The sequence below is a fragment of the Bos javanicus genome, chromosome 2 (genome assembly GCF_032452875.1).
Source record: "Bos javanicus breed banteng chromosome 2, ARS-OSU_banteng_1.0, whole genome shotgun sequence".
Taxonomy (NCBI): Eukaryota; Metazoa; Chordata; class Mammalia; order Artiodactyla; family Bovidae; genus Bos; species Bos javanicus.
The window spans coordinates 113,297,382-113,312,877 of record NC_083869.1 but is presented as its reverse complement, the minus strand read 5'-3'; the positions used below and the strand labels follow the sequence as shown (position 1 = coordinate 113,312,877).

The following is a 15,496-nucleotide window of genomic DNA, read 5'->3' as shown; positions in this document are numbered from 1 at the left end:
GCTGTTAAGTTCCCCTTCCCAGAAACAATAACTGTAATCTGTTTCTTGTACAACCGCCAACACGATGAATTTTAGAACATTTTCATCATCCCCCAAAGAAACTGTGTACCCATTAGCTGTCACTCCCCATTTTCTCCCAACTCCTCCAGCCCTAGGCAGCCACTAATCTACTTTCTGGATCTAGATTTGCTAATCCTGGGCATTTCGTTTAAAAAAGGTATCATAATTGTGTGATCTTTAGTGACTATCTTATTTCATTTAGCATAGTGTTTTCAAGGTTCATCCACTTTGTAGCACATAATAATATTTCATTTTTATTGCCAAAGAATATTCTATTGTATGAATATATCACATTTTATTTATCCATTCAGTTGGAGTATACTTACATTTTTTTCGCTTCTTGCTACTGCTACTGCTGCCAAGTCGCTTCAGTCGTGTCCGACTCTGTGCAACCCCATAGATGGCAGCCCACCAGGCTCCCCCATCCCTGGGATTCTCCAGGCAAGAACACTGGAGTGGGATGCCATTTCCTTCTCCAATGCATGAAAGTGAAAAGTGAAAGTGAAGTCACTCAGTCGTGTCCGACTCCCAGCGACCCCATGGACTGCAGCCCACCAGGCTCCTCCATCCATGGGATTTTCCAGGCAAGAGTACTGGATTGGGGTGCCATTGCCTTCTCCATTTCACTTCTTAGCTATTATGAATAAGACTGCTGTGAACATTCTTGTACAACTTTTTATCTAAATATATGTCTTCATCTCTCTAGGAGCAGAATTGCTGGGTCCCGGGATAACTCTATGTATACCATTTTGATGAACTGTCAAATTGTTTCAAAGCAGCTGTGCCATTTTATATCCCAACCACCAAAGCACAAGGGTTCCAATTTCCCCACATCTCCCAAACACGTACTATTTTCCATTTTTTCATTATGGTCCTCTTAGTGTGGGTGGCATCTCATTATGGTGTCTCATTGTAACTTTGATTTGCATTTCTCTGATGACTAATGACATTGAGCACTGGCTATTTACATATCCTCTTTGGAGAAATGTATGATCAATCCTTTGCAGATTCTTCCATTGGGCTATTTTTCTTTGCACATGTAAAACCTCCTCCATTATCAACATCCCCTATCAAGTACATTTGTTACAACAGATGAACCTACATCAACACAGCATAATCACCCCGAGTCCACATTTACATAAATTAGGATCTTCATGGCACCTTCATAGATTTGCCTTTACAAAGCATCTTAGCCACGTCTCTCCCGGGAACTGGAAGATGGGTGACAAGCAGAGAGTCAGAGAATCCCAAAGTAGCAAATCTGAAATTATGGTTCTGCAGCAAAGAATGTCTATGTCTATGTAGACACTCAGCTCTCTGTCCTTGACATCCAGAAGAGAGTCTAGCTAAAACCTACGTGACTGTCAACGACCAAGGAGAGTCCCAGTGTGTATCATTACTGAAATGCCCTGATGGTAAAGGTCACTTACATTTACCCTTGTTCTTGGTGTGACCCATGGAATAAACATCATACAGGGTATGGGTAGGACAAATTGGCATTTGTTCATCAAATCCTCTCACACCAGTGCTCCGGGTAACCATTACTATTCGTAGTAATCAAAGAAGGGTGAGTGACTTTCTGTTACTTGATACAGTTGAAGAATGTGTTGTATGGGTTATTCAGTGTTTTAGAGCAGGTCAGTGCCTCACCTGCCATAGTGAGGACACCCCGTGAGAAATTCTCATTTACACCAGCCTTCCCCTCCCGCACACCTTTCTATCTCTGCCTTAGGTATGCTGAGCTCTCTGACTGTGCCAGCCCATCTAAGCCCCTGGGAAAGTCATCCACAAACCAACATTACTGAGCAACTCTGGTGTGCCATGCAGTGTTCTGAAACCAGGGACAAAGACGAGATACTTTCTGTTGGGAAACTGAAGTTCATTCCAAAGTACTCAATGAATTCTCTCTCTGAAGAAAATATGCATTTGAAAGCATCACCACAGGGCACACCTGTTAGTGGAGGGTGTGGCTGGAAGGAGTTATTCCCACAGAGATCTTCATGTCACCACAAGGCAACCACCTACTTTGCTTACACTCAGAGGTAACATATGGGTCCCATATTGGCTACCCATGTGAAAGCATATAATGCCAGACACAGTAGTTTATTAATACACAGGGTATTGGAGAGTCGACTGATGCTTCATATGGCACTTCTCAAGTCGTCTAGAGTCTCTGCCTATCATGATTTCTAGAATGTACCAAAACGATGCCCCATCAGTATCTCTGGCTAATTGAATCCCAGATATCAGAGAGCTCACCCACGTCCATTTATCGGCCACTTAAGAATTCTTTACACCCAAATGCAACCTTGTGTTAAACCATGTATTAGCGTGGGGAAAACCTCAGGGTCACAGACTGAGGAACTGCTGAGGAAACCTATAATATTTGGAATGCTGGGTACTTCACTAGTTGTCTGACTCTTTGCAACCCCACAGACTGTAGCCTGCCATGTTCCGGTGTCCATGGGATTTTTTCAGGCAAGAATACTGGAGCGGGCTGTCATGCCCTTCTCCAGTGTATGGCTTTGCAAGCGGAATTTTTTTTTTTTTTTTTTTAACCTCTGAGCCACCGGGAAAGCCCAGAATACTTGGAATGGCTGTCCCCAATCTCTTCAGACTGGCGTCCTAGGGGCTGCGGGTGCTCGTCTCCATCCCAGCCCCAAATGTCGTTGGTGAACCACCCTGGGGTGTGACTCAGAATGAGAATTCTTAGATTTTAATCAGATAGCTGGGAACAACGTGCAGGCCAGATGAACGTGGGGCAAGAGTGGGAACAGAGAAACAACACAGATATAAGTTCCACCCCCATACCTGACCCACGCTACCTGGTAAGACCACAGTCCGCTCGAGACAACTCACCCCATGTGATTCCACCCCTCTTCCCAACCTCTTACATCACATTACCCCGACTTACTGGTTTCTAGCTTGTATTATCTGAAACTCCCTTGTTCACAGATTCATATTCTTTATTAATTTGGTTATTTGCTGCCTCCCACCCCCAATTCAAAAACCTTAACACCCCCACCGCCTTAAGGTGGGGCTGGTAAGCTCCTTTCTTGGTCGTTTCCAGAACAAGGTGAACCGGCACGTAGTAGGTGGTTCCTGAATACTGGCTGAGGCTTGAATGAATTGGGAAGCTTAATCCAGGGTTCTGAGAGGAATTTTAGGCAAAGGAAATTTGGAAAGCCTGATGGGGTAGATGCTGCGGAAATCCCAGCCATCAGACCGTTTTTAAGCCTCTGACCTCTCTCCACGGCTGGAAGGGCGGACGGGCTTGGCCCGCGCCCCCTCGCCAGCCCGGGGAAAGTCTGGGCCAAACCAGCGAACGCGGCCAGAGCGCCAGCCCTGCGAGGAACCTCCACATGGGGACGAGGGCGGCGGGCAGGCCCCGCCCGGAGCCCCGGGGCGGCGGACACAGCCCCGGGTGGCCAGCCGAGCCCGGGGGCGGCGCGGGTAGGAGCCGCCCCACGCGCGTCCCGCACGGCCCCCGCTCCAGAGGCGCCGCCGCCGGGCCGGGGCCGCTCGCCGAGTTGGCCGCGCGCGCCCGGAGGAGCGCAGAGTTTGGAAAGTCGTCGCGAAGCTTCGGCGGAGAGCAGGGGGTGGGAGAGTGGGGGTGCTAGAGAGAAAAACCCGCCTCTTGCGAGTAGAGCGAGGAAGAGGGGGGGAAAGGCGCCGAGTTCCGCTTCCTGAACCGCGGTGGGTAGAGGAGGTCGGCGCGGGCCAGGCCGGCGGGACGCGCACTTCGGGCCCGCGACGGGCGATGGCCGGCGAGCGGACCCGCAGGTTCACCCGGAGCCTTCTGCGACCCGGGCAGGCGGCCGAGCTCCGGCATAGCGCCGCGTCCGCCGCCGCCGTGGCCGTCAGCAGCCGGCAGCAGCAGCGGGTGAGTGCCGCGCGCCCCCCGCGCCTTCCCCGCGCGCCCCGGGCGGCCGGGGACCCCGCTCCCGCAGCCGGGTCTCCGCGAGCCCCTGGGCGCCCCAGCCCTGGCCGCCCCCCGCTTCCCCTCCCCCGCAAGTCCTCCCCCAGCCTCCTTGCCCTGCGCCCCAACGCACCACCTCCGCGAGGCAGCGATACCGACGCTTGGGGACCGAGGGAGCACGTCTGGGGACTGGGGACACTCCGAGGAGCGACCGCATGGACCGCAGAAACGCAGCGTGGGAGAGGATGTGCCTGGGTTGGAGGCGTGGGGGCGGTGAGGAGGTGACAGGAACGCATCGCGAGTCACACGGGTGATAGGTTGTGGGGTCCCAGAGCCTCGAGCGGTGGGCGAGTCTACGGAGGGGAACCCCTCGGTCCACAGGTCTGCGCGCCCCCTTCACCCCCGGTGTCTGGTGCGTCGGAGGGGAAAAGGCGATCGGAGGTCCTCTCCTGGGCTAAAACCTGGGAGCCTCACCTGAACGCTATCACAGAAACAAATGCACTTCTCACCCACCTCCCTCCAGGGCAAAAACCCACAAACCGCTAGATGGGACTTCAGAAAGGGCTAAGGGAACCAGACTGGAGAAAATGTGGGTCATTAAGACGTGGGTCAGTGGTTTCTGGTATTTTTCTAAGATGTTCGTGGGGTTCTCCCGCCAAGATTGCTTTACTGGTTACTTCCTTATTGAAATGCCTTCTAAGAGAGCGGGGTGATTTCCGCGGGAAATCCCTGGGGCAGCCTCCAGCAATGCTCATCTGATCCCCAAATCATATCCATAGCTTCCCAGAGGTTCAGAAGTTCCAGTAGGTGTCACCCTCCAGGGTGGAAGTCTCAGGAAGAGAAAAAAAATAAATCTACTCTGGTGGGAAAGGGAGACGAGTGGCAACAGCCTTAAAGCAAGACTTGGGTTCAGCAGCCACACTCTTGGCTTGCCTCTCTGGACCGGAATCCCACTTTGTGGCTTCCATTTTTCTTTTTGCCAGGAAATATCATTAGGAATTAAACGGCTTCTTTTAAGAGTGTCAAAGAAAGTGTTACTCTTGCCAGTCACCCATGAGGAAGGAGCCAAGGGCTACCCAGAGCCGGTTCCCACAGCCAGGACTTTTCTTTAGAGCCATAGGTCTGAAAGTTAAACAGAACGGAAGCTAATTGCCTGGCAGAGGACTAGGCATCGGATGCCCAAGAGGGTGTCGGTGATTGGAGTGTGAAATGAGTAGGTGGCCATATCTTCTCTCTCTCTCTCTCTCTCTCTCTCTCTCTCTCAGCACTCACTGGCTGCAGTCTGCCATTACCCAGAGGGAATTCAAGGCTTAGCAGAATAAGTGGGTGCCCTGATTCTGATATCAGCATGGACATTTTCAAGGCAGGAAGGATAAACCATCAAAAAGAACTCTTTTTTTTCCCCTGAAAAGAAGGTTCAATTGGAGTAAGAAGTAGAGATAGTAATATCTTCCAGCATTCCTAGAGAATAATTTTTACTTTGAAATGATTATTCAGGATGGTGGCTTTGTCATTCTCCGCCATGTGCCTTTAAGATAACTTTGTTTTGCTATTGATTCATTTTACCAAATCTCAGTAATGATCTGGTAGAGAAATGCAGCGAACTAAGTAGCATTCAATTGGAATAAACAGCCTAAATGCTGTTTTTGATTTGGGTTTTGTTTTCAACTGGGTTCTCCTGGAGTTTTGTAGCACTTGACTTTCTCTAAAGAATATGTATCCTGGATACTTTTGTATGCAGACGCACACATTATTTTCTCCAAATTTACGTCAGATTTGAAATCCTAGGGAGTCTTGTCAAAATGAATAAGCTCAATGTCTTAAAAAGAGTTGGGGCAAGGGGTGATTCGCTGGCAGAGGCCTCCCTGCCTCCCTCAGCTCACTTCAGCACCGTGGCCAACACGCCTAAACAAGCTTTTGCCAAGACATTTCAAGGGATCTTACACATCTAGTCAGGCAGTTTGGGCAGCGATTTTGGCAGCAGGAAGCCATGTGCTTGGCATCCATTCTATCAGTTCACTCTTTTTTTTTTCTTTTTTCAAGTGTCACGTTAATTTTTCCATCACTATACTTTAAATCTACATTGTACAAAGTGACCAGGAAGTGTGCATCCGTAATCGACCCACCTCTGAGGCTGTAACTTTCATACCAGTGTCTTCTTGGGCTCTTTTGATACTAAACCCGTTTCTCATTCCAGTGAATTGAGATGGGTTGATTCTCAGGAACCTTGTAAAAAGAAAACAAAGATATTGTACCATCTTTATTTAGTAATTTCATATTTGTTTCTTTCCCAGCAAATAACTACCTCATTGAAGTTAAAACTTCCAAACATAACTTATTAATAGTCTTCAAATTTTGGTCACATTGCTCAAGATGAAAATACTCTGCTAAATAAAGAGAAGTTACAACAGCTTTAACAGTTAATTGTCTATAACATACACCAAGGTTTTTCCTAGACTAATTTTAAGGTGATCCATTAGTATTCTTTATACAGGTGAAAAATGATCTTCAATTTTCTTGTCTTTTTATTTTTAATATAAAAGTTGGAAGGACCATCAATTTGCAAGTCACCACCATCAACTTTAAAAAAAAATAGTTGTCATCAGCAGATGGAGGTAAACAAGCTGAATTGCATAACTCTAGGAGGTAGGGGCCTTCAGTTTATATTCATGTATCCATAGCATGGACCTTCCCTAGTGGCTTTCACAGTAAAGAAGCCTCCTGCAATGTGGGAGACCTAGGTTCCATCCCCGGGTTGGGAAGATCCCCTGGAGGAGGGCTTGGCAACTCACTCCAGTATTCTTGCCTGGAGAATCCCCATGGACAGAAGAGCCTGGCAGGCTCCAGTCCATGGGGTCGCAAAGAGTCGGACATGACTGAGCTGCTAAGCACACATACGTATGCATAGAAGAATTCAGTGTTCTAACAGGAAAAAGAATTCGTCAAAAATAATTAACTCTTAAAGGGTGACAGGAAGATGATGCATTCTCTGAGTTGGCACCCAAACTCAAAGAGATTCTGTTAGGCAGAACATCCCTTTTGAACCTAAGACCCTGTAGCTGAACAACGCAGTGAAGATGAAGCCTAGCTTACATCGATCCACTTCCTTAAGACTCCTTGTGTTCCTTCAGGTCCTCAAATCCTAGTTGTCAGGGGAGAAAATGAATAGACTCAGGGAAGAAGATTACGGGCAGCCCACTCCAGTACCACAGGTAGAATTGTGTGTATTGGAGTAAGCTGTCATCTATTGAAAAAATATTTGAGAGACACTAGAAGGTCTTGGTGGAAAAAACCTGTCTTGCTGCTAGATTATAGAATACCCTTTATGAAATCTCTCTTTTGGGGACCAGAATCATCCAGAGTGTTATGGAGAGACTGCTGTAGACTTTGATAGGGGTAATAAGAGGTTATTATAAGAAGAGATGAGGTTGTCAGACAGACAAGGTTTTGGACTCTGTGTCCTATCCGCATAATAGAACAGGAAATCTTCAAACTGTGTTTGAATTATGGAAGGATGCTGAGTGAGGGCACTTACTAGGGGGCCTGCTTTTAGGCCAGTTGCTGAGAGAAATAGAGGTGGGTTCCAAGGCAAAGCTTGATTTCAGTTTTAACCCAAGACACTGCAGGAGCTCACACGCAGGCTGACTCCTGGTGAGGACCCACCTTATTCTACGTTCCTTTTAATATAATAGCGCAGTTATCTGCACTCTCAAGTTCATTGCAGCATTTTTCACAATAGCCAGAATATTCCATTGCAATGGATATGTAATACTCCATTGTGTATGTGGATACACACAAACACACACACATTATTTAACCTTATAAAAGAAATATCCTGCCATTTGTATAATTACATTAAGTGGAATAAGTCAGACACAGAAAGACAAATACTGCTTGAACTCATTTCTGTGTGGAATCTAGAATAGTAAAACTCATGGATGCAGAGAGAGTAGAACGGTGGTTGCTGGAGTGGGGAGAGGAGTGGAGGAAGAAATGAGAAGCTGGTCATCAAAGGGTACGGACTGCATGATAAATGAGTTCTGGGGCTCCAGTGTACAACTTCGTGACAGTAGTTGAAAATACCGTTTTGTACACTTGTCATGTACTAAGAGAGAAGATCTTAACTCTTCCCAGCACACACACACATACAAAATGGTGACTATGTAGAGGTGATGGATAAGTCATTTAATTTCATTGTGGTGATCGTTTCACAATGCGTACGTACATCACAATGTCAAATTGTACTCCTTAAGTATATACAGTTTTTATTTGTCAAAGGTATCTCAGTGACATTGTCTAAAAGAAAAAAAGGAATAAGAACAATAAAGAACAGTTAGGAGCAAAATATACATTTTGAAAAAGTATATATTTCCTCCTTAGTTATCCTGAGATTATTTTTCATAGAAAACAAGTGAATCACAACTCATGCAGAAGCCAATCTCAGAATCAAGTGAAGCTGAAGTATTTTCCTGAACCCCCCATTTATGGTAGAGTCCAACAAAGCAAGCTTCTCTAGTGCAGAATCTCAGTTCAAAAATGATTAGGAATATTTCTCCCATGTCAGGACTAGAATCTCTTATTGTTTTGGTTGAATATACCTACTGTGTTGGCCTCAAAGTTGTGGTGCCATTAATTAGAGATTCTTTTTGATAAGAAGCTCTTCCTTTAAAATGTATAAAGGGATTTTACTTTCACATGAATTAGTTCATTTAGATAGCTTTCTACTGTTCATTAAGGGCTTCCCTGGTGGCTCAGATGGTAAAGAATCTGTCTGCAGTGCAGGAGACCAGGGTTCGATCCCTGGGTCGGGAAGATCCCCTGGAGAAGGTAATGGCAACCCGCTCTAGTATTCTTGCCTGGAGAATTCCACGGACAGAAGAGCCTGGTTGGCTACAGTGCAAATGGTCAGACACAACTGAGCGAGTAACACACACTGTTCATGAATTATAAACAAGATTGGTGCTCTTTTATCCATATATGTTCTATTTGATAGCAATTCAAGAGGAAAAAAAAATTAATTTCTGTTAACATCGCATCAGATCTGTCACTTTGAGAGATAGGGACTTTTATGTGTGGAACGCAATTGGTCAGAGTAATGGAAGGCTGAGTAACAGAGAGGGTAAGAGCCTGGCTTGTGTCAGATGGTGGGAAGGAAGTACAGAGGCTGGTGGAGGTTTATGCATGACTGCCTGTTAAGTCACTTGAGTCATGTCCGACTCTTTGTGATCCTATGGACTGTAGCCTGCCAGGCTCCTCTGTCTATCAGATTCTCTAGGCAAGAATACAGGAATGGGTTGCCGTGCACTCCTCCAGGGATCTTCCCGACCAAAGGATTGAACTCACGTCTCTCATGTCTCCTGCATTGGCAGGTGGGTTCTTTACCACTAGCGCCACCTGGGAAGTCCTGGTGGAGGTTTATCAAAAACCAAAAAATCATTTGGTCAGTTCTTGCTTAAAGCCTTTTACGTGGTTCCTCGATGGGAACATGTCACTTTGTTCACATGTATTCTTTAGGACCTTTATTCTGTTGTTACACAGAAATTTCTTTGCACCTTGTGCTTGAATTGTATCCAAATTTATTAACTTCTTTTAAAGAGGAAACATCCTGCCAGAAGAGATTGTACTTAATCAGTATGTTTTTTTCCCTCCCCACCCAGCCAGAAAGGCCAAGTGGTAAAGAATGGACAACATTAATTCAGTAATCTCCCAAATTCCATATCCAAACTTGGATTTGAGGCTTCCGAACTTCCTCTGTTCCCCAGTGATACTCCTTTTGATATTTTAGAGAGCTTTGAATAAGAAGCAGAACCTTTGACCTACTGAAGATCTCTGATTGAGAAGCAGTGAATATGTAACTGTGTTTACAGGGGCAGGAGGAATTCTTAGAAGGAAGAATGTCCTCCCCTCTAAACTTTGTGGTATTTAGGTAGTTGAGAGTAGGAAGGGTTTTAAGAAACTGAGTGGGAGATACTAGAGTTTCTGCAAAATCCCATGCTGGGAGTGAGAGTCAGTGAAAAGATGCAGGAAATGATAGTGAAGGAAAATGAAACACTTGTTTTACTGTCAGTGTCTAGAATGAAAGCAATATGCAAAGCACAAGCCTATTTGTTTGGCATTCCCTGCACCCTTGCTTTGTTTTCGTTTTTTTCCACGGGATTCTTCACAACAAGCGTGTTTACATTTTAGCAGAAATCACAGGCTTTAGCAAAAATTCCAGTCCCACGTTTATAGTCTCAAATGAGGAAAGTCCCTTGCCTGGTGAAGAAGTCAACTCAAACTTAGCTGACAAGATCAAGGTTGAATGTTATTATTGACTGTATCAACTCATGTTTTTGACTTCTCGAGGGCATTGCACAAGGAGCAACAGTGGGCTCTAGAGAACTTCTGCATGGGTCAAAAAATGAAAGAATGAATAAACATTCTCACCTGTCTTTTTCTTTACAACCTTCTTCTCTAAGGCCTAACGTAAAAAAAGAGCAGTCATAAACGTTACATAATAAACCATTTGTTGAGAACCTACAAAATGCCTGACACAGCATTATGTGTTTTATTTAATTCTCAGAGCTATCCTATGAGGAAGTCATTATAGTTACAGATTACACAAGAGGCCATTGAGACACTAGGGTTAATAGGTTGCTCTGAGTTAAGTGACATGGAGCCTCTTTTGCATCCTGGATAACAACCAGTTTTGTAGCTGCTTCCAATAGCATCTCTAAGTTGGAAGACTCAAGGCGCTGACTTTGCCTTCTGATGGGCAGCTCAGCCTAAAGAAGAACTCTGTCCTTCTCTCTGGCATCGCAGAGCAGCCACAGGTGTTCCCGTGAGTTTTCCTCTGAGACTAAAAGCCACAGCAGAGGCTCTTCCAGTTACCTGTATTAATAATCGACCCTCCCAAGGCAACCAGAGCTCAGTTATTAAATCCTTAAAATATGAACTCAGTCATCCCCATGCCATCTATCTGGCAAAGCCATAAACAAGTTGTGAAAGAGGGTGGGGTTACTTCTTCTCAAGTCCTCTTCTCTCCCAGGGCGGGCTGCTTCTCCATTCTCAGTCATTCCACCCAGTCCTGCAAGGGCCTGAAATTTTCCAGTGTATCGTGTGTCCTTGACGATGCGTATTTCCATTTGACTAGGTTGTGCTGAGAGTCTTTTGTCACATGCTGTCTTGTTCGAAGGAGTGATTCTAAGTGTCTTACAAAGATTGGTGTAAGACCGCAACAACCCAAAATATAGTAAAGAGGAAAAAATCAATATAAGCAACAACAACAAAAAGCCAGGTTAGGAAAGGGGGATGTAGTTAGGAGTAGGTCAGTGAAGTAGGATCAGTATATGAAACATATAACCATAGTCTTGCTAAAGGCACATCCTAGCGACCAAGTCAAAGAGGAAAACATGATTAGACGTGAGATTAAGAGAGCATTGAGATAAAAGAAAATAATTCACTCTAGACATGGTCAGGTTTTTTTTTTAAATCTTCAAATAAGCACTTTATTATCAAATAGATCAACATCAGAACAAGATTTCTAATTCCAAAAGAAGTTTCTTCACATAGTATCATATTGTGAAATACATTAGGGGTCTGATGCTAAAGCCTACATCCTGTTCCAGTTTCTCATGCAGTTGGGTAACTTGATCTATAAAGTATAAATTCATCTCATTCTTAGTGGCACTTAGACATGGTCAGCTTTAACTGGACTGAGATTCCGAAAACAAGACAGTTCTTTTCTGTAATTGTTCACAAAGGACATCATGATGCTGTGATGGATCCTTCATTCCTTAGAATGTGCTCCAGGGCCAACAGCATTGGCATCGCCTGGATGTTAGAAATGCGCCCCATACTAGACCTATTGGATCAGAATATGAAATTTAACAAGATCCTCTGGTGATTTGTAAGCACACTGAAATTTGAGAAATGCACACACACACATAGCTACATGTTTTGACTATTTTTGCAGTGTATTGTCAGGTAAAGGCAATTGTGTGAGGGTCTAGTATAGTGCAGACCTATTATAACTCTTGGAAAGAGTCTCTTGAGGCAAAGATAAAGATAAGACCACCTAGGGATGAAAATGAGATTGAGTCACTGCTAAGTGACTTTAGAGAAATCCCTTGCTTATTTGCATTCTGTTTGCTTCTGTAGCTAACACCTTAATTGTAGAGTGAGATTAAGGAAAACACTCTATAACATACACGACAGAGTTGTGATTGGAGTCTATGAAAGTTCTCATCTTGGTTAGAACACCAAAGTTGGGTCCCAGGGTAAGGCCGGTGTCACCCCACTCGCCAGAGAATTTGAAAGCAAAATCACTCTAACTCGAGTAGGACATGTAATGATAATTCCTTATTGTTTTTGTTTTGTTCTTTTTTTTTATGTTGCCATCGTACTGAAACTTTTAGTTATTTGAAAATAAATGGTTATATCAGAAAATCTGACTGCTGGAATCAGAAAATGATGAACCTTTTTTTCTTTCAATCATTGATTCTCAGAAAAAAAGATTTTTCTTGTTCATGGATGAATGTTCTAAGGATGGGATTCCATGGAGTTAAAGCCCTTGATATCTTCACAGGTTGTGACAAATGTGGTCCAGGAGCCCTGTGATTGCTGTCCTTCACCACCGTCTTGAGAGACCCTTTCCTCCTCACGACTGTCTAAGTTGAAGTTCCTTCATGCATTTTGAACAACTTGGCCAATTTGGGATTTGGTATAGGAAATATCAGATCCTATTGAGACTGAAGACCAGAATTCCAGCCCTGTCTCTGGGACTCTGCTTAGTCACTTCCCTTTTTGGAGTCTCAGTTTCCCCATCTGTGAAATTAGGGGACTAGATGAGAGAGTCCTTACATTTGCCGTTTCTCTGTCCTGGAGTTCTCATGGCTTCTTCTCATCCCTTGGGTTCTCGGCTGTCACCCACTCAGGAAATTCATCCCGAATTCCCAAATGCAAGCATCTTCTCCAGCCTCCTCCTAGTGGAGACGTCTCTCACCCATTACTGTGCTTCACTTTCCTCATTCTTGTTTCTCTTTTCCAACCTTTCTGCCTTCATATAAGTGCCATTGAGAGAAACTTGTATGTTTCACTACTTTTACACTATATTTATTATATAAAAATGGCTTCCCTGGTAACTCAGTTGGTAAAGAGTCTGTCTGCAATGCGGGAGACCCAGGTTTGATCCCTGAGTGGGAAGATCCCCTGGAGAAGGAAATGGCAACCCCTCCAGTATTTTTGCCTTGAGAATTCCATAGACAGAGGAGCCTGGTGGATTACAGTTCATAGGGTCACAAAGAGTCAGACACGACTGAGTGACTAACACTTTCACTTTATTATATGAAAATAAGGAGGGGGAAGTCTCCCTTCCCACTGCAAATGAACATTTAAGGAAAGTCAGGAGAGTGGGCTGGGTGTATACCAGTGAGGGATCACAGTGGAATTATGACTTCAAAACAAGGTTGTCAGTATCTGCTAAGGATGTTCCTGAGTCATCTTCTTCACGGTCTACTTGGCAAGTGGTGAAAATGCAATTATATAGAAATATAGTGACCACATCCTAAATGGCAGGTACTTGACATGTACAGTCTCTTTCAATCCTCATAACAACCACATGGGGAAGGATTGGTGTTCGTATTGTATAGATGAGGAAAGAGATGCTTGGAGATCAGAAACTTGCCCCAGATCTGGTAAATGACTGGTAAGTGAGGAATCCAGGAGTCACATGCAGGCAGTCTGACTCTGGGTCTGTATTCACCACGATAACTCCATTCTTCAGACTGGGTCCACCAGGCAGGCAAGCAGATCTCATTAAACATGCAGTTAGCATCCATGCGAGAGAGCAAAGAGAGAAAGGAAACCTCAGAGTACTAGCCATAGGAAGAGGTTTTGAAAAAGAGTTTCTGAACGAGAGAAGAGCTGCGGTTAAGAGAGAAGAGTTTGCTCTGATGAACAATTTTTCACTTATGACCTCTCACCAGAGCTGTATACTGAGAATGACACCAACTCTGGACACCGTCAGTGCAGTTCTTTCCCAAGAACGGGACTGGCACGGAGTGTGTTAAACTTTGCAAACAGTGGTCCCTTCATCTCTTGAAAGGGGCATCATTTGATTCTTCTCCTTCTGTGGAAATACATTTCTGGCAAGATAAGCATAGAGTAGTTGGATTGCCGCATGACATCTGTTACTTTGTCTTTTGTGGTCTTGATTTTAATGTTCATGTTTACAAAGGAGAGGGTTTTTTTTTTTTTCCTCCCCACTGAAATGAGATTTGTTCGCCTCTTGTCATTCACAGCAGCGTCAGTGGGCTGGAAAGAAAAGAAATGCTTGTGTTTGCTGGACTTGACATGCTGACCTACATTAAATGATGTAGAAATAATAAAATTTAATGAATGTGACCAAGTTAGTGGCAATAGAGCAAAACACTTGCCTTTGAAAACATTAATATTTTGCAATTGGATTTTGGTGGGAATGTCTGCCTCTGAGAATAGCAGAATTAATGGACCCAGATCATCAGAAGTTCCTTTAATTGTGCTGCTAAATGTGAGAATAGTCACTTTTCCTTATTCAATTTCAGCATAACTCCCTCTCCTGACATATAAAAGTAGGGAAGCGAGTCAGTTCTTTATGTTAAACACCCGAATGGCAGTTTAACAACAGGAGATAGAGGAGAGTCTATTGAAAAAGGTGAAACCGTTTGTGATGACCACAGTGAGCTTGTCTTCATGTAATTATTTTAGTAATTGCCAATCTAAATGACTCATTAAGGCTGTCAAAATGACCAGTGCTGTTTGGGCTTTCAGATCACACATTCTATAAACAGAACACAGGCCTGAACATCTGACTTGGCAACAAGCAAACAAAAAACTTGACAAAATGTACTATTCAATGAAATATGATAATTAAGTTATTTTTGAACACTCGTTGTTTATTTGATTAGCTCTTAAAAGTCCCTTTGTCATACTCTTCAGAAGGAGAAAATGGGAATTAACTATAGCTGAGTAACCTTCACAAAAATGAAAGTGCTATCAGAGCTCAGTAACTTTTTTGAAGAAGAAAATTCGAATCTGGAGAACTAATATTTAAAATCATTTACATTCATGTTGTTTACATTATTTTAAAATCTGTCATTTATTCAAAAGAGGATTTTATTTTCCAATGTAAAGTGTTCCATTTTGATTTAAAGTAGGTCTACCTACATAGCTATAAAACTTCCCTGTGAAACTGCCAGTAATAAAATTTATTGGCATACCCATATGCACAGATAAGACTCTTTTAGGACCTTTCTGAGTGCTAACAGGGAAGGTTTATTTATTAACTTCCATTTTTTGAAGTCAAAAGCCATTATGTGGTTCCTAGTCAATCAATTTGAAAAATGTATCTTTTTATCATTAGGAAGCAGTGGTTTCCAGGCTGTGTAACCTTGGCTGTGTCTTTAAGCTTCTTTGGGTTTCAGTTTCCTTGTCTTTAAAATTAGAATGTTGGACAGTAGGAGCTTTAAAGATGCCTTCGTTCTACGATCTAGGGGGTTA

General features: G+C 43.9%; 1 protein-coding gene across 2 annotated transcripts in view; it reads left to right on the top strand.

The window, feature by feature from the left end:
• The first annotated feature begins 3,629 nt into the window (after positions 1-3,629).
• DOCK10 (dedicator of cytokinesis 10) overlaps positions 3,630-15,496 on the top strand; it is a 304,984-nt gene continuing 293,117 nt past the window's right edge. For both annotated transcript variants that reach the window (XM_061386579.1, XM_061386560.1), the window contains exon 1: positions 3,630-3,943. In XM_061386579.1, coding sequence (XP_061242563.1) covers positions 3,821-3,943 — 123 coding nt within the window. In that variant the 5' untranslated portion in view covers positions 3,630-3,820. The remainder of the gene's footprint in view (positions 3,944-15,496) is intronic.